At 35.2% G+C, this 25,170-nt stretch overlaps 1 protein-coding gene across 1 annotated transcript; it reads left to right on the top strand.

The window, feature by feature from the left end:
• Window positions 1-13,147: 13,147 nt before the first annotated feature.
• Window positions 13,148-22,072, top strand: LOC112005890 (subtilisin-like protease SBT6.1). Its single transcript, XM_024038194.2, is given in 11 exon segments — window positions 13,148-14,026; window positions 14,362-14,490; window positions 14,652-14,804; window positions 15,409-15,525; window positions 15,960-16,144; window positions 18,724-18,746; window positions 18,749-18,986; window positions 19,170-20,238; window positions 20,889-21,344; window positions 21,440-21,500; window positions 21,588-22,072. Coding segments are annotated over 11 exon segments (3,123 nt in total). The 5' UTR covers window positions 13,148-13,426; the 3' UTR covers window positions 21,680-22,072.
• The last annotated feature ends 3,098 nt before the right edge of the window (window positions 22,073-25,170 follow it).

Below are 25,170 nucleotides of genomic sequence, written 5' to 3'. Positions count from 1 at the left end.
TTGATTATTTTTGTTCATATTTTAATTTTATTCAAGAATTGAAAGCTGTTCAAGTAGGGTTTTCTATCTTCAAACTTGAATCTCTAACACTCACGGTTTCTCTAAGGTATGGTTTATGTTTTTCTTAGTGTTTAGTGTTTAAGTTTGGGATTTTATATTTTATATTTTGATGGAGTTAATGTTGTTGTTTGATGTTTTTTCTATTGTTGTGGTTGTTGTTGCATCTATTATTTAATAAAATTTGAGCATCCTTATTTTTGATGTTATTGTTTAATAAAATTTCAAGTTTCATATTGTTTGTATTTGTGATTTTTTTTCTTTGCATAAGTATGATACTATGGGTATGGTACTAGAAATTTTTAGCTCATGTGCCACTTTGTCCCAAGAACCCGAATAGATATCTAAGTAAAGGGCAAAAAAACTTAGCTTTGGAACCCAAAATGGATGGAGAAAAATGGTTTTAACTTGTATCAACAACCTTTACTGTTGAGCCTTCTAAAAAGGCACTTGTGTGGGCACAAGCACCCGCACCCGCACAACGAGTAGGATCTCCTCGTGGGAAGTACACTTTGACCTAGGGTGGATCATGGCAAAGGGTGTAAATGGAGTCGCTGCCTAGATTTACGTCTAGGAATTTTATATATATATATATATATAGAGAGAGAGAGAGAGAGAGAGAGAGAGAGAGAAAGCACCTTGTAGAATGACTGATCTTTACTAGAACACGTGTCTGGAGTTTAGGTATGGGGATGGGAAGGTATTAAGCACCCAACCCTACCCGACCCGTGGGTTGGCCTCCACTCATTGTGTTTCACATCCTAATCCCATCAAAGAGTCCTCTAATATGTTATTCTAAACTTACACACACACTAACATGCATCTAAAGCAATTAATATGACATATAATCTCCAAACATAGCATTCATCTATCAAGGCACAAGTATATATCACCAAGGGCAATAAACATCAACAGGGTAGATTAATCAAGCACATCTAAGCGTTCAAGCATAGCATCAAGGCATTCATATTTAGAGTCTAGAGAGTGTTTTGGAGCTTGGAACGCATTAGGTATTTGCCAAAAGAAGCTAGTGAGGCTTGGCGGTGCAAACGAGCGATATTGCGGGATCTAGATAAGGATAACTAGCGAAGACAAAACTCCGAAAAGTCCGTTAGTAGCTAGAACTTGGAGGGCTCAAGGACTTTGAGTAGATTAGGCTTGGAAGGTCTTTTTGGTATTCATGTACTCCAACTTATTCACTAATGGATCATTTCGACTTGGAGGGTCACGGAGAGGTTTTTTACCGAGTTCTTCAATTTCCTCTTCGATAACACATCGCCGTGTTGTCTTGGGTTTGTTATTCTTTTACTCACTGGCCTTTCCATTTTAGCATTGCACTTGTTTGTTCATCCATGCAATTTTTGAGTGCTTCGATTAATTAATTTGCTAATCACATATATTCCACATCAAGTGTGTTTAGATTAAAATTAATCAAACCATAATTAAAAATTGAGGGTCTAAACAAGTTATAGTGTTTTCACACTATTTGAGCTTTCACTCACCAAATAGTTTTCAAACTTTTATGAGTTTTATGAAGATTTTAGGTATGGAGTCTATAAAAGTCTTCTTTGTGTAGATATACCTACTAGGTGGAACTCGGCCTATCTCATATTAGAAACTACTAAAAAATTTGAGAAAGTGTTTATTCAAATGGGCTTTAAGGATGATAGTTATTTGACATACGTTAGGAAGAAGGAAGATAATGGTGGGTCGTGATCTTCAAGTGAGAGTGATTTCCAAAATTGTAAGACATCTGTGACTTTCTTGAGGTTTTTTTACAACACAACAAAGAAGTTCTTCGGTTCTTTGTATGTTACTTCAAATAACTTCTTTGATGAGATATTTGTTATTCAAGAGAATATTGCTCATTTAACCCCCCCCCCCGATTTCTCATCACCAATTAATGGATGAGGTAGAGGTATTAGAGAAGGAATTTCATGACTTAGGTAATATGTTTAAATTCTAAATCTTCTTGTCTATTTAGTCTTATTAAATGTTTCATATATTCAAAAAATATTTAACCTATTGCATTTATTTCTTTTTCTTTTCTAGTTATAAATCAACACGTAACAACAAATGCAACAGGAAGTTCCAACTTAAACAAGAGTTTTAGCTCAAGCAAAAGTACCACAATTAGTATTGATGATTGATCATTCACTTTATAAGTTATTGTCCTTACTGCCCTTACCAATGGTCTTGTGCTTGTAATAATATATTATTGATTAAATATCTTTTTACCTCTTGTATTGTAGGAGGAAAGTCATTCATTTTATATAGGAGACAGCATTTTGAAAGCTTTTTGGATATATATTGTTTTTCTAACAACGCATCAACTCTTAATGCTAATAGAAAAGAAAACATAGTCTAAAAGTTTTTTTTTTTTTTTTTCTATAAGTTATTGACTTAGTAACTATTGAGTAGTTGTCATTCAATGTTTTGAAAAAAAAAAAGGAAATAAATAGGGTATTTCGTAATTGTAACTAATTATATATATTACCAAATACATTGTAACTAACTTACTGATTTCGTGGTTTATTGCCTTACAGACTTAGAATAACTGTCTTCTCTGCCTTTGTGGCTTACTAAGTGTGTGTGTGTGTCTATATATATATATACGAAAATACTATACAATATATGTTGCTCATGCTATGTGGTGGTGAAATATTTGTATGCTAGAAATATGTTGGCAAGTTTAATAAGTGGTAATTGACTTATACCTATGGGCTTTAAGCTATTGGCTTGCTGCTTAGGTTATTTTGGAAATATTTGTTACTTGTTTTTGTGTTTGTGTGGATTAATGGATGTGTTTTTTATTTTATAGTTACTTTTTAAGCTACTAGCTTATTTTTAAGGTAATGAGTTCCAGTTTGCTCAACTAGTAAAGTCTCTGATTGTTGTATAAGAGATATGAGTTCAATCTCCACCTACATCAAAAACTAATTGGTGTTTTGATTTGATAATAAAGAGTTATCATTAAGAGTGAATGCTATAAGTTGAAACTCTGTAAAAAAAAAAAGGGCTTACTACTTAGGTCAAGTTTAATGTGTGTTTTTTATTTTGCTATTTTTTCTAGGTATACCAAGCCATCTTGTATGTTTTTTTTTTTTTTTTNTTACCCCCCCCCCCCCCCCAAAAACCTCCTCTTGAAAAACACAACCACAAACATGCAAAATAAATTTGAGAAGTATTGGGGAGAAGGGGATAAAACTAATCATCTTTTATATGTGGTTGTGATTCTTGATTCACGAAAGAAATTGAAATTTTCATTTTTATAAATTTATGGAGATGGAGTGGGGAAAGAGATGGTTGATAATGTGAGGAGTCTCTTGGTTAAGTTGTACAATTTTTACTCTTCTATTCATTCACCAAAATGTGCAAGTATCAAGTAGGAGTGAAAGGACACAAATAGAAGGTGATGCAAGTGATCCATATGTAAAGGTTTACTCTCGATATGAGCGTTTCTTAGAGGTTAAGTAGCATGTAGGGTATAGCAATGTGTTTGAAAAATATTTGGTTGAAAATTGTGATGGTAGAAACGATGTGAATATATAGGCGTGATGGAAGGAAAATTCAAATAGGTATCAAGTTTTGTCCAAAGTAGATAAAGATGTGCCAGATGTACCAATTTTCACTATTGCATCTAAGTTGGCATTCAATACCTGGAGGGTGCATAATTGATCCATTTTGGATTTCACTCTCTCCTCTCATGGTTCAAAACTTTATATGTGTTCAAAATTGGCTTCAAGCCTTAGTCTTGATTTCTCATCACCAATTAATGGATGAGGTAGAGGTATTAGAGAAGGAATTTCATGACTTAGGTAATATGTTTAAATTCTAAATCTTCTTGTCTATTTAGTCTTATTAAATGTTTCATATATTCAAAAAATATTTAACCTATTGCATTTATTTCTTTTTCTTTTCTAGTTATAAATCAACACGTAACAACAAATGCAACAGGAAGTTCCAACTTAAACAAGAGTTTTAGCTCAAGCAAAAGTACCACAATTAGTATTGATGATTGATCATTCACTTTATAAGTTATTGTCCTTACTGCCCTTACCAATGGTCTTGTGCTTGTAATAATATATTATTGATTAAATATCTTTTTACCTCTTGTATTGTAGGAGGAAAGTCATTCATTTTATATAGGAGACAGCATTTTGAAAGCTTTTTGGATATATATTGTTTTTCTAACAACGCATCAACTCTTAATGCTAATAGAAAAGAAAACATAGTCTAAAAGTTTTTTTTTTTTTTTTTCTATAAGTTATTGACTTAGTAACTATTGAGTAGTTGTCATTCAATGTTTTGAAAAAAAAAAAGGAAATAAATAGGGTATTTCGTAATTGTAACTAATTATATATATTACCAAATACATTGTAACTAACTTACTGATTTCGTGGTTTATTATTTTTTTTTTTTTTTAAATGTGTTGGAAAAAGTATAATAGAATTGATATTGCCGAAAGGCCTAAGAGATGTAAAAATGGTGTAGTCACAAGCTTAACTTAAAAGTTCAATTTAAAATATGTTATAAGAAAAATGCTTAATCTAGTAATATATACAAGCTAAAAAAAATGACATTTTAGACTACAAATGCCAAAAAAAAATCCTGCGAGCCCATAAAGCTTAGGCCCTAATTTGTAGCCAAGACTTGCCCAATAACCATTCATTTGGTACCATGCATAATTATAGAAAGGTAACATAATTCATTCCTCAACCTTAAAGATTCGTTGTATATACTTTAGAGATGACAATTTTGCTTCACCTCATCCTAACCCACCATGTAAAGGTAGCGAGGCGGAAATGAGGTGAGATTTTTGTCACACATCATAGGGTGAGGCCTCACTAGACCCATGGGATAGGAATAAGGCAAGGAAGCTTGCCCTAACATGTAAGGTAAGGGAGAGAAACTATCCTACAAGGCAGGGTAGGGAACACCCATGTCATTCTATTCCGTTGTCATTCCTAATATAATTTCCAAGTCATATGATCCTAGAGGCCTTAGAGTTTTAAAATAGATAGGAGATGTTTTCCACTTCTTCGTCACAAAATTGGCATCTATTAACATTTTAAGATTTCCTTGTCTTGTAAATTCAAGTTTAGGGCCAGTACCTCCACCACAATCCTTAATGCTTGCATTTTTAATCTTTTGTGGATTCTTAAGTTCCATACTTTTTTTCCCATAAATTTTTATTCTCAATATGTTGGTTTATGGCTAAAGCACATCTAAGCTTTAACATCACAGTGCTTTCTCCACTTTTAATTGCTATCCACGTCCATTTTATCTTCATATGGTCTTCAAGTAATTAGAATTTTTCTTGTTACTTCGCATGTAGCATCACCAAACATTTGTTGTAACAAAGGAATATTCCACCCATCCCTATTTCCTTCTATTAGCTTAGCCACCACTTGATTCCTACGGCCTTATGTTCTTGCTTTTGGTGTAACTTTGAAGTTTTTGACTCCAGTATATCCAAGGATCCCCCCACATATCCACATTGGCCTCACTTCCCATTTGTATGCAAGCCTCTTTTACGAAGATAGGTTTAGTGGAAATAATGCTCTATTAGGTCAGGATCCTTTTGCAACTATGTTGCCCTGTAACCATTCATTTAGTACCCTGTATTGCTTTCAGCATTTTTGTACACCAGTGCTTTCCTTTTTGGTGAGAAATGACCAGGCCATCTTAGAAAGCATGTTGTTGTTGAAATCTTGAAACTTTAGAAACCCTAACTACCCCTTCTTTCATTGGTTGACATAAGGCATTCCAATACTTCAAGGCTAGGAAGTTTACCTATTCACGTTTAGCATTCCATCATAATTGTTTTAACAAAAAGTCCATTTGCTTGCATAGCATTCTTGGTATTATGAATATTGACTTGTGTATGTGAGAACTTCTTTAAGCCACCAATTTTGTCAAGATATCTTGTCCCATGAAAGGGATTTGAATCTCCATCCATTAGTCTCTATTTTCCTTCAAATAATTAAAATCGTTTTATATTGCTAGTTAGCAAACGGTTACTACCAAGTAAATGGAATATATTGGTAGTTGTTTAAGCCAAAGACAAATTATTTTGTAGTTGAGAAATTGGATATGGACTCTATAGGATGCAAAACACCCAAATTTGCTTATGTTTATTATCTCCTTAGACCAAGAGCAATATAGGTTCAAACATTCTATCACATTTTCCACTTCAATAATTTTTACTCTAAAGATTAGTAGCACGCCGATGTGTTATGAATTAACACAATTCCTAGATATGTGAGAGATGAAAAAAAAAGAGCAAAAATAACATACAAATGCAATAACACGACACAAGATTTATGTTGTTTGGCAATTTGCCTATTTCTTCGATGTTGCAACGATTTCACTATTTCAGAGATATGTATAGAGGAAAGTAGTACAGTTTCTCAATACTGTTATATCTCTCTCTAGGAATAATATAAAGTCACCTAAATTCTTTAGTCACACTTTGAATACAACAACTACCTGTGGTTGTAGGACCCAAATTAATCCTCACATTTATATCTCATGGTTAAAGAAAATGAAAATCCCCTTATCTTCTTTGCTCTCACACACACAATATTTTCTCTCACTAAACTTACCTGTGAGTTTATTTTTCTTATTTTCACTATGGCTCTCATATGACCACACGTTCTTCTTTTTTTCTTTTTCTTTTTTTACACCACCAGCTCTATATATGCGGCGCACCCAGAAACCACATCAACCTTGTTTATATATATTAACCTAGTTGCCTATTACTTCCCCTAATCACACACGAACTTAATAAAAACAATAAGTCATGTGCACCACTACTTTTTTTCTCTCTAAAAAAAAGTTGAAATAGGAGTCTTCATATCTTGGACTTAGACAACAAGCTTATTAAAAACTTGTTACGTGTGCTAGACCCACTACACATAGCATATGCAAAGTTTGAGAAACCTTATGTCCTTACCTATTTGTTACTAAGTGGGAATAAAACTTCACAATATAAGACAAACACATGGGCAGTGATAGTGGGTCACCTTGCCTTAGTCATCTATACAGAGTATAGCTTGCAAAAATTTCTCCGTTCACTAGCAAAGTAAACTAGATTGTTGTTATATATTTTTTAATCTAGCCGACAAATTTTCCTTTGAAACCAAAAACTCTAAGAATCACCAGCATAAGGCTCCATTCTACCTTATTATAGGTTTTTGTTCAAAGTTGATCTTGCATACCGACCATTCTTTTCTTTATTTATTTTTTCCCTTTAAGACAATGTATGATTTCATAAGTTGAGACAATGTTATTCGTGATGCTTCTTTTTGGCATGGACAACACTTATATTGGATCAACCATTTTATGAAATAATGGTCTCAGCCTACAAAAGGGTGTAATCTCTCTCATTTGTGTAACTTGTGGAAATAGAACATCTCTTCCTCTCTACCGTTATCTCTAGTTTTAGATTTTATCCTAAGGTTTTTAGGCCGTGGATATTGTGTGACTTGCTCTAATAGCAATCATCACCATGAGTAACAAACCGTTCAAGTTATAAAGGCTTGGTTTACAACTTGGAACAATCAAATCTATAATCCTATAGAGTGTAGAGGTATGTACTTTATTTTTCTAACATGCCATGGCTCCCTCTCTCATAATAATAATAATGAATTTCCCCTTTACTTTATGGGTAAAAATTAGGCCTCATCATCTCTTTATTTCCATGATCTGACCCCCCTAAGAAAAATATTTGCCCCCCACCCCCTCCCCCTCCCCCATCTAGTTATTTCTCTCCTTCTCCCAAAACACCTTTTCTAAGTTTCTCTCCCTCCTATGTCCCGACGGTCAACCAAAAGTTTAATTGGCTAGTAAGTTTAGCTTAGCTTCCCTCAAGTGTTTCATTCATAGTCTTCCCAAATATTTTTAAACATTTCACTTTCTGTTTCAGCCACTCAAATTTCTTAGAGTTTTTATTTCTTTGTTTGAATCTACTTGAAAATGGGTTTAAAATATTGATAGGTACAAAATTCTTCCTCTTTTTTCATTTTCATTTATTTGAATTATGCTTTGTGTTTTTTTCCCTTTAATTTATTTAACCAATAGATAAACTTTATTCACTATTTTTTTTCTAGAATTCCATTAATCCATTCCAGTTTTTACTTAAATTTCTCCATGTTTGACATTTGGAGAAGTAAATCTGTAAATTGACGTACAAATGCTAACGTTAATTAAGGATGCTAAGTATTAAATATATATATACACACACATCTATGTAACAACTAGAAAACTTTTACATGTTAGATAATTTTGTAGATTGGATTACTTTTGTATACAAAATTATAGAATACTTCGGGTTTTTTTTTTTTTTTTTTTGGAATTGTGAATCCAAAAAAAACATGAATTACTAGTTCCACCTTTGTGTATCTCATGTTACACTTGCTTATCAATCTAAATTGAATTTTAAGCATCTTGTACCTTGGGATTAATACTAGATAAGAGTAATTGAGCTCTCTCAAAAGACTCTCATCCATGAAAATAACATTATAATGCTATCACCACCTTGGCCTCCCATTATTTCTTAAGAGTGCTTGTAACATAGTCCTAGCATCTTGAAAAGCTTGGTGGCCTTTAGGGTCTGTTGGTTGGAAGGGGGAAAAATGGATAATAGAAAAGTGAAAGGATAAAAAAAATTTAGTTTTCTCTCATATGTATTTGGCTAGAGGATGGAAAAGTGAAGAGATGGAAAACTTATTTGTTTGTTTGAAAAGAAAAATGAGAGGATAGAAAATGAAATTCAGGCTGTGTTTGTTTTGACTTCAAACTACTTCCGGAAAACCATTTCCATAAAAATTGGGTGTTTGGTTGCTTAGGAAAATTCAGTCAACTGAAAATAATTTCACCTTTGACCGAAAAATACCCCTCCCCAGGCGAAAATCCATTTCACCTTTTATTTTCACTTCAAATGGCATTTTTTGGAAAATTGAGAAACAGAGAGCACGAACCCACAAACTAAGCCCAGTCGCACGAACCCACGAAACAGAGAGCACGAACCCACGAAACAGCGCCATCCCGAGCCAAGCCCAGTGCCCATCGCCGGCGGCCACGAACCCACGAACCGCCGATCCAAGCCCAGAGACCATCCCGCGACCACGAACCCACGAACCCAGTCCCTATCGCCTCACCGCAACGAGCAGATCCAGTCCACCTTCGATCGCATGCGCCGCGCCGTCGATCGTCGATCGTCGTCGACCCAGACCCATCGCTTCCTCTTCCTCGATCTCTCCGTTTTTTTTTTTTTTTTTTAGTTTGATTGTTGTTTTTGTTTTTTTTTTATGAACTGATTGTTGTTTGTTGTTGTTGTTGTTGTTGTTGTTGCGTTGTTGTCGCCGGAATCAATTGTTGTTGTTGTTGTTGTTGTTGCTGCGTTGTTGTTGCCGGAATTAGTTGTTGCTGTTGTTGTGTTGTTGTTGCCAAAATCAATGTGAAAAAATTGTAGGAAAATAGCATTTTCCTAATAGAACCAAACACTGAACTCAATTTTCCACAACAATTTTCATAATTCAACCAAACACTTAAAAATATTTTCCTTTTCAGGAAAATATTTCCGGAAAATATGTATTTTCCGGAAAACGTTTTACACGAAACAAACACAGCCTCAGATAAATTTACTCTCANCGACCACGAACCCACGAACCCAGTCCCTATCGCCTCACCGCAACGAGCAGATCCAGTCACACCTTCGATCGCATTGCGCCGCGCCGTCGATCGTCGATCGTCGTCGACCCAGACCCATCGCTTCCTCTTCCTCGATCTCTCCGTTTTTTTTTTTTTTTTTTAGTTTGATTGTTGTTTTTGTTTTTTTTTTATGAACTGATTGTTGTTGTTGTTGTTGTTGTTGTTGTTGTTGCGTTGTTGTCGCCGGAATCAATTGTTGTTGTTGTTGTTGTTGTTGTTGCTGCGTTGTTGTTGCCGGAATTAGTTGTTGCTGTTGTTGTGTTGTTGTTGCCAAAATCAATGTGAAAAAATTGTAGGAAAATAGCATTTTCCTAATAGAACCAAACACATGAACTCAATTTTCCACAACAATTTTCATAATTCAACCAAACACTTAAAAATATTTTCCTTTTCAGGAAAATAATTTCCGGAAAATATGTATTTTCCGGAAAACGTTTTACACGAAACAAACACAGCCTCAGATAAATTTACTCTCATGCCCTTATTATATAAAGTAATAAAACTATTAAAACTTTATATTTTTTTTAATATTTCCCACAAATATCTTAAATACATTTATAAGTATATAACTCTACTTTTTTTTTTTTTTTAATTTCACAAATTATTTCTCATAAAAAAACCTAAACATAAATTAAAAATAAAATACACCGACTGGGTTTCATAAATTAAAAAAAAAAAGAAAAAAAAAAAGAAAAACACTTTGATCCATAAATCAACCAAAAAAAAAAAAAAAAACCAAAACACATTTACTGGGTTTCATCCTCTACCCATTGATCTAGGACTAGCACATATAGTATAAGATGTCCTCTACCCAAAAACTAATCAAGTAATCGTGACTTACTTGACTTGGATGGCAATTTTTTCTTTTTCTTTTTGAGGAACAACTTGGATAGTAACTTTGCGGGATAAATGAGTAATTCAATATTTGGAGCATGTTTTCTCCTTTTCTCTCCTCAGTTTTCCTTCCAAATCGGAAGGATAAAGCTCGGAGTGATTTTCTTCCACTTTGTTTTCTTTCCTTCATGTTCTTTCCTGAACCAAACATGAGAAAACAACATTTTCTCTTCCATTTCCATCCCTCTCATTTTAACTCCAACCAAATAGAGCCTTAAAGAGTTAATGTCGAAATATTGCTCTTTTGATCTATTTTGCAGATCTAATCCTTCATCTTGTATTGGCCTTTAAAGAGTTAAAGAGTCAATGTCGTAGGATGTTAGCTCAACAGGTAAAGTCTTTTGTAGTTGAATAAGAGATTTGAGATTTGATCTAATTGGTATCTTGGTTTGATGATAAAGAGCAATCATTCGAAACGGTATAGGTTGAAACTATCTCTCTCTAAAAAAAATTAAAATGTTGATGTGGTGCTCTAAAAAAATGTGAAAAGTTGATGTAGTTTTATTAGGTGGTCTAATGATAAAGAGCAATCATTAGAAGTAAATGTTGTAGGTTAAAACTCTATTTCTCTCTCTCTCTCAAAAAAAGTAAAAGGTTGATGTGGTATGATTAGATGTGATAGAATGTATCAAAAATCAATCGGTATCTTAGTCTAATAATAAAGAATCTTAGTCTAATAATAAAGAAGTGTCTTGATATTATAATAAAGAACAATCATTAGAAGTAAACGTAAAAAAAGTAAAAGGTTGATGTTGTGTTATTAGGTGTGGTAGAATCTATTGAGTTTTAAGCAAAAATGCATATGCGGTAGTCTTTATTGGATGATGTAAAATATGGATTTTATACTCTATCCTCACCAAATTTGAACTCATAAATAAAACGAAAATTTAAATAAGTTATTTTATACTTAAAAGTGAACAAATTTCTTTAATATTACAAAATTTAGATAAGTGCTACCTACACAACATTTGCATTATACTTTCACTACAAATTCTAGTTAGCAAGTTGTTTCTAGTTCTAATTTGAACTTACCTCCAAAATTACTTTATTATCCATTAGTGACATTCAATAACAACCTGTTACTTATAAATTATTATAAAAATGTTGTGTACATACTATTTCTCCAAAATTTAAGCATCATTAGCTTTTAAATAGTGTTAACTGTTAAAAGGAAAATGCTAGAACCACAACTTTTTAGTTTTGCTACAGCTTGTTCATGTGGTGAGTTGTGAGTGTTTGGAGTAAAAGTGGTGAATTCACAACTCCACTACTAATGACTTGCCACTTGGGTAAGTTATGTCAAAAGTTGTGATAAAAATTGTGGTTCTAATTAAAACGTCATCCAATCTTGACACTTAGGTTTTTTTGCCATTTAACATAAAATACTAACAATTTCGTTGGTTAATAGGTACTGCAAACTATTTTGCAAAGTAGCATTTCGAGTTTGTGGGACTCGAGTTGCTTGAAGGAACTCGAGTCCCCTGCTTTCTTCCTTCTCAACTTTTCCTTCTTTCTTTTCTTCCTTCTTTCTCTAGCTTTCTTCTTCATTCTTTCTCTAGATCTCTTCTTCCCCTTTCTTAAGCATCCAAATCCATTTCTCAAACACTTAAACCCAAAAAAAAACAAAAAAAAAAATGCCCATTTCTTCATACACAAATCAAAACAGAAACCCATGGTGGTGAACCTTTTTTGAGGGATTCGATCTTGGCGGCGAGTAGCATTTATCGACCATTGGCTGAGATTGGTATTTTTTTTTTTAATGGAACTCGAGCCTTAGAGAGGAGAAATTATAAGGTCCATATGGTGGACAAGTGATGTGGTCCACCATTCTAATAAAAAACTTATACCTGTTTAAAATTATTAGTTAGAAATTTTTTTTAAACATAAATTAATTACTAACTCTGCAATTTTAAATAAGTGGAAGTTTTTTAGTGGAATAGTAGATCACATTACTTGTCTCCCAGAGGACTCTATAATTTCTCTTTAGACAAGAGATTTTAGTCTTAAAATACTAATTTACGAATATGTTTCATGAGCATGCTATCTAACAAAATTGTTCTGAAAATTATAATAAAAAAAAACCTTCCAAACACTTTATTTTTAAGAGATAATTATAATATGTGAGTTACATTTTAAAAAATAATAATAATAATTACAATACTCGTAACTCAAACCTTTTTTACCCAGTCCCCCGGCATAGAGATGTCAATTCAAAGGCCTTACCCGAGACACGGTTCTTAAACCCGAGCGGTTCGACCTCTGTTCGCACGGTTCACTAAATTTTTGTGTAGAGCAAATTTTGAAGGTAAAAGAACTGTTCTAGTAGACGGTTTTCGGTTAACCGAGTTGGACCGTACAGTTCGATTTAGATTTCAAAACCATGGCCCAAGACACTCACTTGAATGCTAATAAGCAGTACTTCCAGGTTCCGTCATAAGCATAACATAACGTATTTAACGCCGTTCAACCACGTCTCGGCATACTTGAAACTTCTCCTCTCTATCTCTTAGTATAGCTGTCTCTCGAGTCTCATCCTTAAGCTCTTTGAGTCAACGTTTTCTTTCCCGTTATCCCAAAGCTTCGCGCAAAAAATAGGGTCTTGCTTCTTTGAACTGTTTCTGTTTCTATAGAAAGTTAACCAACCAGTTTTTGGATTCCCATTCCATGCCATACCATACCACCCAAAAAATCTTCGATGCGGGATATTGTTTCCCGCCAAAAATAAGTCAATGTATGAATCCATAACACTTTCTCCGCCATGATCGCTCATCCAATTTCTTCCTCTACCTTCTCACTCTCTTTCCTCTTCCTTTTCATCTCAATCTCTCTCTCTCTCCTCCATTTCAAACCCTCCATTTTCCTACCTCAAACCCTAACCCTAAATTCCTCACAATCCGATTCAATTTCACCCCCTCCGGTTCGAAACAATTACATCGTTCGGTTCCTCCAATACAAGCCCGCGGAGGAGCACAGGGCTTATCTCGAATCCAAGATCCGATCCGACCGCTGGAAATGGATCGAGCGGAACAACCCGGCCGCCAAGTACCCCACCGATTTCGGCTTGGTCTCGATCCACGAGTCCGCGAGAGAGAGTGTGATCGGGGAGATTCAGAGGTTGGGGCTGGTGAAGGATGTGAATGCGGACTTTAGCTACAGGAGGAGGGATTTGCTTGCGAAGAAGACGAAGTCTAGGTCTAGGTCTAGGTCTAGTGCTGGGGCTAGTGCTAGAATTGGTGCTTTCGTGGATGGGAAGAAGCGACCAGGGAAAATTTTCACAGCGATGTCGTTTAGCGAGGGCGAGTATCATTCCCCGATTAGCAATTCTTCGAGTAGATGGGGACGCCAGCTTTTTATGCAGGTAATTCTTGTCCTATCCTCGTTTTTTGGTTTCTGTTTGGTTCGTGGGAAATTTGAGGGAAAGGGAAGGAAATAAAATTTTGACAAATTTTATTTATTTTTAAAACGATATTTTGTTTGTAAGATATGAAGAGTCTGAAATTTGATATGGAGCATTCGTTCTATTCTTCTGATAGTTTATATGGTTCTGGTATGTTCAATCGATATTGTATTTCCAGAGCGACACCAATCAACTTCGTAAAAGTTTATATGTTGTGGCGTATATATGTGTGGATGCTAAATTCTGATTTTTTTTTTTTTTTTTTTAATGTTCTGTGATCCATTTTATTGTTGTAGAGATCTCAAGTCACTTCCTTGTTTGGAGCGGATGCCCTTTGGTCAAAAGGGTATACTGGTGCTAAAGTTAAAATGGCCATATTTGACACTGGCATTCGAGCTAATCACCCACATTTTCGTAATATCAAGGTATTGCCAGTTGGATGAATGTGTTGGGAGTATTCTTGTGTTTCTGCATTCCCATATCTAGTGTTTCATAATTTTCATTTTTTTTGCTAGAAACTTTAAATGTACTTCTTCTTAATGAGGCTTTAGGGGAGTTGATTACTAAATTTTGAGGTTGTATTTAGGAGCGAACAAATTGGACCAATGAGGATACGCTAAATGACAATCTTGGACATGGGACATTTGTTGCTGGTGTTATTGCTGGTGGAGATGCAGAGTGTCTTGGTTTCGCTCCAGATACAGAGATTTATGCTTTTCGCGTGTTTACTGATGCACAGGTAATGCAAATTGGACATGTGTTACTGCTTTTGTGCTCTTACTACACTGTTATGACTTGATGCTGCATTTACATTTCACTTTCTATCCTCTATATTTGGTTTCAAGATGCACATTTATCTTGCGCACTAAAAAATTTTAAAAAATAAAATGAGAGACAAGGATAGGTTCTGGTGGGTTGCTAGATCAAGAGATGGTCGCTAGAAGATCATGGTTTTATTAGTCGTGCCACGGTGGTCATGGGTTCGTCATTGCCATTAGACCTAATTTGAGAGAGAGAGAGAGAGAGAGAGAGAGAGAGATTTAGTTCCCTATCTTGCCCTAGGTGGGTTGTAAGAACTCGCATGGTATCTTAGTGGGTCAATTAGGTTGTGGTGGTAAGGGGTTTGTTGTGAGGCATAAATTGTTTTACACTTCTAAGGGGGTTATTTATCAATCAATCTAAAAATAGTTTTCAAGTTAAAACATTTATCCGTTGGATTTTGAAATGCTTACAAAATTGAGAAATCTTGGGCTCTATTTTCAACTATATTTTTTTGTCTGACATTTGATTTATTCAAGAAAATTTGGCAAGACTATGAGAAACTTTTATTCAGCCTATTGCAGGTATCATACACATCATGGTTCCTTGATGCATTCAACTATGCTATTGCAACCAATATGGATGTACTAAATTTGAGCATAGGTGGACCTGATTACTTGGATCTCCCTTTTGTGGAGAAGGTAAGACATCATTGGCTTATTGAATTTGTATGACTTAATAGACATAATAGGTTTCAGGAGAAAAAAAAGGGGTGGGGGTATATATTACTTTGTTTTGTAAGGTAATGGAAAATATTTTAATAATTGGTTCTGCCTATTTTCTGCATGGTTTATTTACTCTGTTTGAGGTAATATGGAATTCATAATTTGCCCGACTGTTGAAGAACTTCAGAATCATATCATCTTCATCACTTATAAAAAAAAAAAAAAAAAAAAAAAAAACTTGTTATTTTTTACATGCCTTGTTCTGTGCCATGTATTTCCTGCTAATTCACTTGCTTCCATCAAAATGCTGGAACCACTCAATTTTCAAATTATTGTTTGGTTGTTAAAACTTATTGTTGTGACTCACTTTGATTTTCCTTCACATGGCTATGTGTTGCTTTGTTCTCTAGGTTTGGGAAATAACAGCAAATAACATAATTATGGTCTCGGCAATTGGAAATGATGGACCACTTTATGGCACTTTAAACAATCCAGCAGACCAAAGCGATGTCATTGGTGTTGGTGGCATTGACTACAGTGACCACATAGCCTCATTTTCCTCACGTGGCATGAGTACTTGGGAGATTCCTCATGGGTACTGTATAATGATTCATTTCTTAGAACTTAAATGTGTCTGGAATATTATTTCTTTTTGTTGGGTGGTTAAAATAAATGTCGCTGCTCTTTTTATTTTCCCTTTCTTTATTTGTGTTTGTGTGCTCTGTCCTGTTTAGCAATACTAAAAGCATTTGGCAGCTATGGCCTATGGGGTAAATTTATATTGGGTCTACATGGTTGAAGTAGTGTTTCTTCTACTTCTAGTTATGGAGGAAGATATAATGTAAACTTACACAATCAAGTCTGTGATGTATACGGACTGGATTAGACAATCTAGTCTTTTATGTATAATGACTGGGGTTGTTGCATGTATCTGAAAATAGACTTGCTCCTGAACCAAGCCTATAAACCTATGTGGTTGCAGCTTAGCTGCTCATATACTGGACATGCATATAGATTAGGTTGCCTCTTTAATCTTTTACTGATTATCTTACTGTTAGCCATCCCGTGTCCAGGAATCATTTTGGTTTCCTCCCCTTTCCTCCCTTCTACCTGTCTGGATTTTAGAGTGACTTGACATTGCATGCAAAGGACATCCTGCCAATTATGCAAGCAAAAGTTAAATTTGTGAAAGCTGTGCTGGTACTATCTTCCTCTAAATTGCTTTCTGATTTAGCATTTATTATTTTATTATCTATTGGTGTAAATTTGTACATCTATCGGACCTAAACTTTATTGAATATCAACTTTGAAGATTTAAGCTTTTGTAGCTCAGGTAACTTATTCTAAATTTTACCCAGTTAAGAAAAAGTGAAAAACCAATTTTAGTGTGTGAGGATCCCCTTTCATTTTAAAAGAACTTCTAGTTTTTGTGCTGTCCCATCATCCTACAACACCATCCATATAGGGGTTCCATATTAGTGAGTGGGTCCATATTATATTGTATGGTAGCTTATTGGAGCGGACATTTAGAAACTTAAAAACTAAGAAAGCACAGTCATGAACACAAACATGAGGTGACACAGCAAATTTTGAAAAACTAGGATGCGAGACATCAGGGGTAGGGTAATTAATAAATAAATAAATATTATATATTTATGTATATTTTATAAATTTTATAATTTTTTAGGTATTTTTTATGTTTATTTTAGCTTTTCAAAATAAGTAATAGCTATTAAAACATTTGAAAATATTTCCAAAATTAATTAAAACCAATCATAGATAACAAAAGTTACGTTCACACCCATAAAATGATGTTTACAGGATAAACTAAGAGTATAAATTAACTAAAATAAACATAAAAACTAAGTGTTTATTTATGTGCTCTACTATTGTAATACCGGAGTGATAATTATGTGCTCTACTATTGTAATACTGGAGTGATAATACTTTGTGGTAATTTTTTTCTTTTTTGATAGGTAGTGGAGTGGGGGAGGTACAATTTGAACCACAAACATGGTGCATGCTTTCACTTAAACCCAATACTTATTAATAATAATTAAAAAAAAAATGTAACTAAATTATATAATAAAGTATTACTAAAAACATTTAAGTGCTTAACACTATTTGCAATTTGTCATTTAGCAGGGGATGCCATTACCCTGAGCTTTCACTTAAACCCAATACTTAGTAATAATAATACATAATAAAATATTACTAAAAACATTAAAGTGCTTAACACTATATGCAGTTTGTCATTTAGTAAATAAAAGAAAAAAAGAGAGTAAAAATGAGAAGAAAAAAAATCCAAGAGAGTTTGAGAACCGTCAGGAACTCAAAGGAAAAAGGAAGAATAAATATATGAGAATGAGAGATTGATGAGGGAAGGGATTGCCATTCCTGGTGATCAGCATTGGTGAGCAAAGAGCATGCCAATGAGTGTGCCGGAGTAGAGATTGAGTGCAAGAGTGACCAATCAACAGATGATAAAATCAAGAGAGAGAGATAGAGAGAGAGGTGATCATTCTAGAGTGACAAAAATAGAGAAATATCAATTGTTTACAACCCCAAAGGCTATTGATGGCTCAGATCTTGCTAGGATGTCAAAAGCTTTTTCTTATTCAGTTTTGTTCAATGCCATGTCCCAGCCTTGTCCAATAAAATTATTTTTTGCCAAACATTCCATGGACACAGGGCAGGCATGTCCCATTCGTGTCTGTGTCCAACACGGACATGCTGGGCCTTTCGACATGTCTGTGTTTCTTAGATTTAAAATTAATGATACTCTCTAAAATGGAGAGTTGCATTTTCACCCACTCATGACCTTTTTAATCAAATATTTTTTCATTCTTTTCATCAGGTTTCTTGGTTATGTAACACATCTTACTTAGATTCCTGCTTGTTAACTGGTTCAGTCCTTGCATACTCGTAGAAAATATTCCTTGTGCCAGCCACCCCTCCCCCCTCCCTTTTTTTTATATTATTTTTTAAGCTGATACTGACCGTTCAGCTGATACTGACTGTTCTTGCCATAACTTGTCCCTTGTCCTTGGTGCTTCTCTAACAAGACTTGCAATTTCATATTTGGAACTTCAGTCTGGTTCATTGCTGTATGTGTTTGCTTTGTTTATGCTGAGAGTGTGAAAAGCTTTAACTATGTAACTTTTGCCTTCACAGTTATGGTCGTGTGAAGCCAGATGTTGTGCATATGGACGGGAGATTATGGGATCCAAGATCAGTACTGGTTGTAAGAGTTTATCAGGCACTAGCGTGGCAAGTCCTGTGGTTGCTGGTGTTGTATGCTTGCTTGTTAGTGTCATCCCTGAAAGCAGTCGGCAAGACATTTTAAATCCAGCCAGCATGAAACAAGCATTGGTTGAGGGAGCTGCGAAGCTATCAGGTCCCAATATGTATGAGCAAGGTGCAGGCAGAGTTGATCTGTAAGTTTTCCTAGTTAGCTGGACCCTTTGTTTTATGTGCAGATTTGTTTCTTGGCTAGTAATTGTTGTTGTGCATGTGTTATCATTTATATATATTCTTTTCATTTTTATATATATGTGTGCGTACAGAAGTATCAATATCTTGTCTTCTTGTTGTAAGTTCTAGTTCTTAACTTGTGTCAGGTTAGAATCATTTGAAATCCTGAAGAACTACCAACCGCGGGCAAGCATCTTTCCTGGTGTTCTGGATTATACAAATTGCCCGTACTCCTGGCCTTTTTGTCGTCAACCACTCTATGCAGGTGCCATGCCTGTCATCTTTAATGCCACTATTCTTAATGGGATGGGTGTAATTGGCTATGTCGAAAGCCCCCCAATGTGGCATCCTTCCAATGATGAAGGGAATCTTTTAAGCATTCACTTTACATATTCGGAGGTCATCTGGCCTTGGACTGGTTATCTAGCACTTCACATGCAAATTAAGGAGGAAGGTTCCCAGTTTTCTGGAGAGATTGAAGGCAATGTCACTCTTCAGGTTTACAGTCCACCTCAAGGAGAGAAGAGCCCTCGAATCAGTACATGTGTGCTTCATTTAAAGTTGAAAGTGGTTCCAACACCACCAAGATCCAAACGAATTTTATGGGATCAGTTCCACAGTATCAAGTATCCTCCTGGTTACATACCAAGAGACTCTCTAGATGTTCGTAATGACATTCTCGACTGGCATGGAGATCACCTGCATACAAATTTTCACATTATGTTCAACATGTTACGAGATGCGGGATACCATGTTGAAACTCTTGGTTCTCCTCTTACATGCTTTGATGCTAGCCAATATGGAACACTTCTGATGGTAGACCTTGAAGATGAGTACTTTGAGGAGGAGATTGAAAAACTGAGGGATGATGTCATTAATACTGGGTTGGGGCTGGCTGTGTTTGCTGAGTGGTATAATGTGGACACAATGGTTAAAATGAGATTTTTTGATGATAACACACGCAGCTGGTGGACTCCAGTTACTGGAGGTGCAAATGTTCCAGCATTGAATGATCTTTTAGCTCCATTCGGGATTGCTTTTGGAGATAAGATTCTGAATGGTGATTTTTCTATTGACGGTGAGCAAAGTCGATATGCATCTGGAACAGATATTGCGAGGTTTCCTGCTGGTGGTTTTGTGCACAGCTTTCCTTTCCTGGATAGCTCGGAGAGTGGGGCCACTCAAAATGTATTGTTGACTTCTGGCATGACCAAGGTGAGCATGCAAGCAGCTTCTATTTTCATCTCCACTCTCATTGATGGAAAAGAGTGGAAAGATGTTGGTGGCAGAAACTTGAATTGAAGTTTTAAAGCTTATATTTCTTCAAGTCACTAGCTGTCGAACCATTTTATTAACGCAGTGTTTCAGTCTTAATGCAATAGTTCAGAAACAGTGGGATAATAATAATGATGAATTAATAGAAAACACTCCAATATGGAGCACAAAGGCTAGTGCCATTAAAATGAAGAAACGCTGTATGATCCTCCCCCTCCCTTTTATTTTTTCTTTTTAAAATTTGTTTTACAGAAATGTATGGACATATATTATTCTGCCACATGTATTTACTTGAATAGATGGAGTGTTATGCTCCAAAAGACTCTCTCAGTCTCTCTCTCTCTCACACACATGTACAATAAGAAATTTTGCTATTTGGTTTCTTAAAATGTAGGGTCAGATATAAAACAAATTTAAAAATTTAGTTCAGCTGACTTTGAGATATAAAATAAATTTAAAATTATGTTCAGCTGGCTTTGAGCCAATATTTGATTTGATCGCTTCAAAAAGTCCATGGAATTTCTCCATCATACAGGCTTTGAGCCAATATGTTATATGCATTACTAACATGTGGTGTCTATCAATGGCAGGCGGACTCTCCCATTCTTGGCCTTCTAGATGTTGGTGAAGGTCGCATTGCAGTATATGGAGACTCCAATTGTTTGGACAGCAGTCATATGGTTACTAATTGTTATTGGCTTCTGAGAAAAATATTAGACTACACTAGTGGGAACATCAGAGATTCGGTGCTTTTCGCTGATTCAGTTAAAAAAGATGCTGCCCTCTATGTAGAAGACCACCAATTACCTTCTCGCAGAACTGATGTAAATTTCTCAACATATTCTGCTGTTGTGGGAAAGGAATTGGTCTGTAGGACTGACTCCAGATATGAAATATGGGGGACAAAGGGCTACAACTTACAGGTTAGAGGAAGAAACAGAAGATTGCCTGGTTATCCAGTCTTTGATTTGGGGAGAGGTTTAAATTCTACAGTTGGCAATTCCAATGTGAGGCGGCTTAAGCCATCTGTGAAAAATAAGAGCGAGGTAAGAAACAAATACCTTGGTCAGATGCTCTTTTATCTTTCTAATTAGTTCTTTTTATTTACATACACATGATTAACTCATTTTCCTTCTTGCAGCTTGACATGCCTGTGCTAGTTGCTAGTCATTGGCTTGTTCCTGCAGTAGTTGCTGTTACTGGTCAGTGATCATTATTGACTTATGATTTCCGAATTTTGATATTTTCATGTTTTTGTCATTTTTAATTGCTTTGCTGTTGCTTGTTAGGTCTTCTGTTATTGTTGAGCTTCTGGCGAATTCGACAGAAGCGACGTCGACGAAGGAAAGGATCTGGCTCTGGTCGGTTTCCCAATCTATAGTATGGAATTGTTTTCTGTAGCTGAATCCTGAATCATTGTTACACCAGCTCAAAATTTCTGTTGTAACATTGTGTTACACATATTTGAGAGTTTTTTTTTTTTTTTTTTTGTTGGCATCATCACAGGAAATTAGTTTGTATTCTTCTTAGATTTGTAGCATCACACAAATTTTATGTAGTGAAACTATGCAGTCAAGGAAACGGCCTGGTTTACAGCCACTGTAGAGCAAATGTTGAGAGTTTAAATTTCTGTAAAGAAAAGATTAAGCATAATCATATCCCTTCAGATAGAGGCTTCCTAGAACAATTAGAGATGGTGAAAAGAAAGATATAACAACAGTGCATTTGTTTTTATAATATGAAGGTCTGTCACATACTTCAAGAAATTGACCAATATCTTATATCTTCTAGGTCTTGTATAGACAATCTATTCTTTGCTGCCAGAGTTTGTGAAGTTTGCTCTACTTAAACTTGGTGGTGTCTTATCTGTGCGAATCCAGTTCGTTTACAAAATTTCAATAGCTCAAGCTGACTTATCTCAAATTCTCAATGCTCAAAAGACTAGGATTTGGTTCTGAGTAGGAACAAGCCTATTGTTTAGAGTAAATTACCTTGTAACTAAGGTGCTGGTGGTTTAGCTCTGAGGGAGGCTTTCATTTACTTGACCAAACAAATGAACAATGCTGGTTAAACAGTGGGAGATTGCTACTCAACCTAATTCAATAGCGTCTGGGATTTTATTACCAGGGAAGGCGTTTCAATTTGAGGACTCGGATTAATAGATCCAACTCAAAACGGAGATGAAGTATTCTTATGGTAAAAAAGGATTTGGTGACCAATTAAAGATTGAAGAGCTCATAAGAATTCCAGGTATTGGAGTTATCTTTCCACCTATTTTGGCAATGGTAGTATTCCAGAAATGGAATGGATGCTTCAATTATTCATTTGATCAAAATGCTTCCTTTAGAATTTGGTTTTGCGAGGCTTCAGTTCTGATAAGGGCAATTGCATTATCTTTGCTGATTGGATGGAGAGTTTCCTGATCAGTAATGTGCGGAATTATGATAATTTAGGAGTGGAGCTTATCGCCAATGATCGAGTTTGTCAAATGGCACTGTCCCCTGTGACGGGCAAGGGGGGGTTCCCAAGAATCCCAACCCCTGGGTTTGGTGCATGCAACAATGGGATAGGAAGGGAGATCTGTCCCATTGGCCCTGTTGTTGTTGAGTAGAGCTCACTTTAATACAGAAATTGTTCATTCATCCTTCAACCATAATTCGAGAAGCAGGAGGAAAGGTACTGAAAAAGAAAAAGAAAAAAGTACTACGTTCCTATCGCGTAGTTGGCCCTGTTGCAATCTACAGGATAGGCTATCCTGTAGATTGCTAAAGTACTTAGGACCACTTAGATACAGAAAAGCTGTGTAGTTTTTGCTTACTCTAAAAATCAAATCCTGGCGTGGGGCTGGTTGGAGAGGGTTCCTGTTATTTTTTGGATTTAGATGTGCAATTACCACTTTGACCAAAGATGTAAATATTAACGGAATAAAAAAGTTCAAGGTTAAATCTGGTTCCTAAATGTTAAATGAAAAAGAATGAAATGAATCATTTTGGAATAGTTCATCAATTCCCTTGTTTTAGGAGTTTTTAATGGAAAAAATGGAAGCATCGTTCTCTTATTTGGAAGTTTTTAAATGGAATAGAACGAGTAAGTGGGAAAAAGCACCCATTCTCTCTATTATCTTAAAGCTTTATATTTTCATTCCTTTTAAAATTGGGAGTAATTTTTTTTTTTTTTTTTTGAGAAACAAACACACATACACACAAGGGAGAGGAAAAGGAGTTCTAACATAAAGACACACTACAACTCCACTCAAAAATTATGATAAAATTGGGAGGAATTAGAGTCAAAAAGAATGAAATTATATTTAATGAAAGTTTCACTAAAAATCTCAAAATACCCCTAGATTTTCAACACTTTATTTTAAAAGAAGGGGTCTAATAGTAATATTGTGATAAAATAATTCTATTTATTTCTCTATGTTACTCTCAAATAATGTTACTTACATTTTATTCATTTCCACCACTTAAATACGTTTAATTCCATTATTTAGACACCTTGGTTCATTCCTCAATTATAATGTATACTTTTTGCACATGCATCCCCCCAATAAAACTAATTGAACGAGCATAAACTCTCAAGTCTCTTTTTCTCATTTTGTTGTTTTAACTTTGCTTTTAATTTTACTTTTATTCATGTTTTCAATTATTCTTCAGCTCTATCTTATCAAGTTCTCAATTTCAATTTCAAAAAGCGTACAAAAATTCTTATTTCATTTATTATCCAAGTCTTGTATTTTTATTTAAACCAACTGTGTTTTTATCACAAATGAATTCTTTACTGTTTTGTCCAACTTTTACCTCTTGAGTAGTAGGAAAAAAAAAGTTTTGGCGTGAGGCGTGCACTGTGCTACAGTGTACCTCACCTGCCAGATCAAACAAAAGACGGGCATGCTCTATTTGCATTGTGCCGTTGGCTTTAAAACAAACAAAACAGCTAGTGCAACAGGTTTTTCAAAATTGATAAGGACTGGAGAGCCTGAAAAGTTTGTTTGTTTGTTTTTTTTTTTTTTTTTTTAAAGAGGGGAAGGAAAAATATGGAGAGTCCATCTCCGTTTGATTTCACAACTAAGATTTACCTTATATTTTTCATCTCTTAAAATCATTTCACTACATTTCTTTGTTTCTAATTTTCCAGAGCTTTCCAAAATACTAGAGAGAGATTGAAACATCTTGGGAGAAAATCCAATCCTGAGGGGGGACAAATCTGACCCTAAATTAACAAATCCAATATTCAAGTCTCTGTTGTTAGCTAAGCCCATGCTATACACAGCTAGTTCAAAGTGTCTTCATCGGCAGTTTCCATTGAGACATCATGTGGTGGGAGGACTGTCCTTGGGAAGGTCTTGGTCTTCGCTGCCGTAAATCACGGTGAGCGTCATCACCAAACTCACCTAAGGAGCGTTGGTTATACCTCTAAACTTACTGTTCTTATCTTTGCGTTTCTTTGTTGATTGAAGTTTGGATGCCTTGCTTTTTGGATTGAAATGGTTAAAGATTAAGGCTGAGTTTGTTTCGGGTGTAAATGAAATTTGAAAAATATTTCATAGATGTGTGTTTGGGTGCACATGAAAAATAAAATTAAACTGAAAATTTTAAACTTTGACCGTAAAATATGCCCATTGACCCAAAAAATAATTTACACATCTCATTTACCTTCAAATGCTTTTTTGGACTCAAACACTCAAAGAGAGAGAAAGAAAGATCAAGAAGAGAGAGTAGAGAGAGTGAGCTAGAAGAAAAGCCAAGCCATCAGACCACCGCCCAAATAGCGCTACCCCAACCCCAGATCGCACCATCGAGATCGCAACCTAGATCGCACCGCCGCCACCCTCTAGATCAAACTCACGTCGTCTCAATCTCATCGCCACCT

Source organism: Quercus suber, unplaced genomic scaffold (genome assembly GCF_002906115.3).
Source record: "Quercus suber isolate HL8 unplaced genomic scaffold, Cork oak 2.0 scaffold_661, whole genome shotgun sequence".
In the NCBI taxonomy this organism is placed as follows: domain Eukaryota; kingdom Viridiplantae; phylum Streptophyta; class Magnoliopsida; order Fagales; family Fagaceae; genus Quercus; species Quercus suber.
This window is presented reverse-complemented; position numbering and strand designations above follow the sequence as displayed.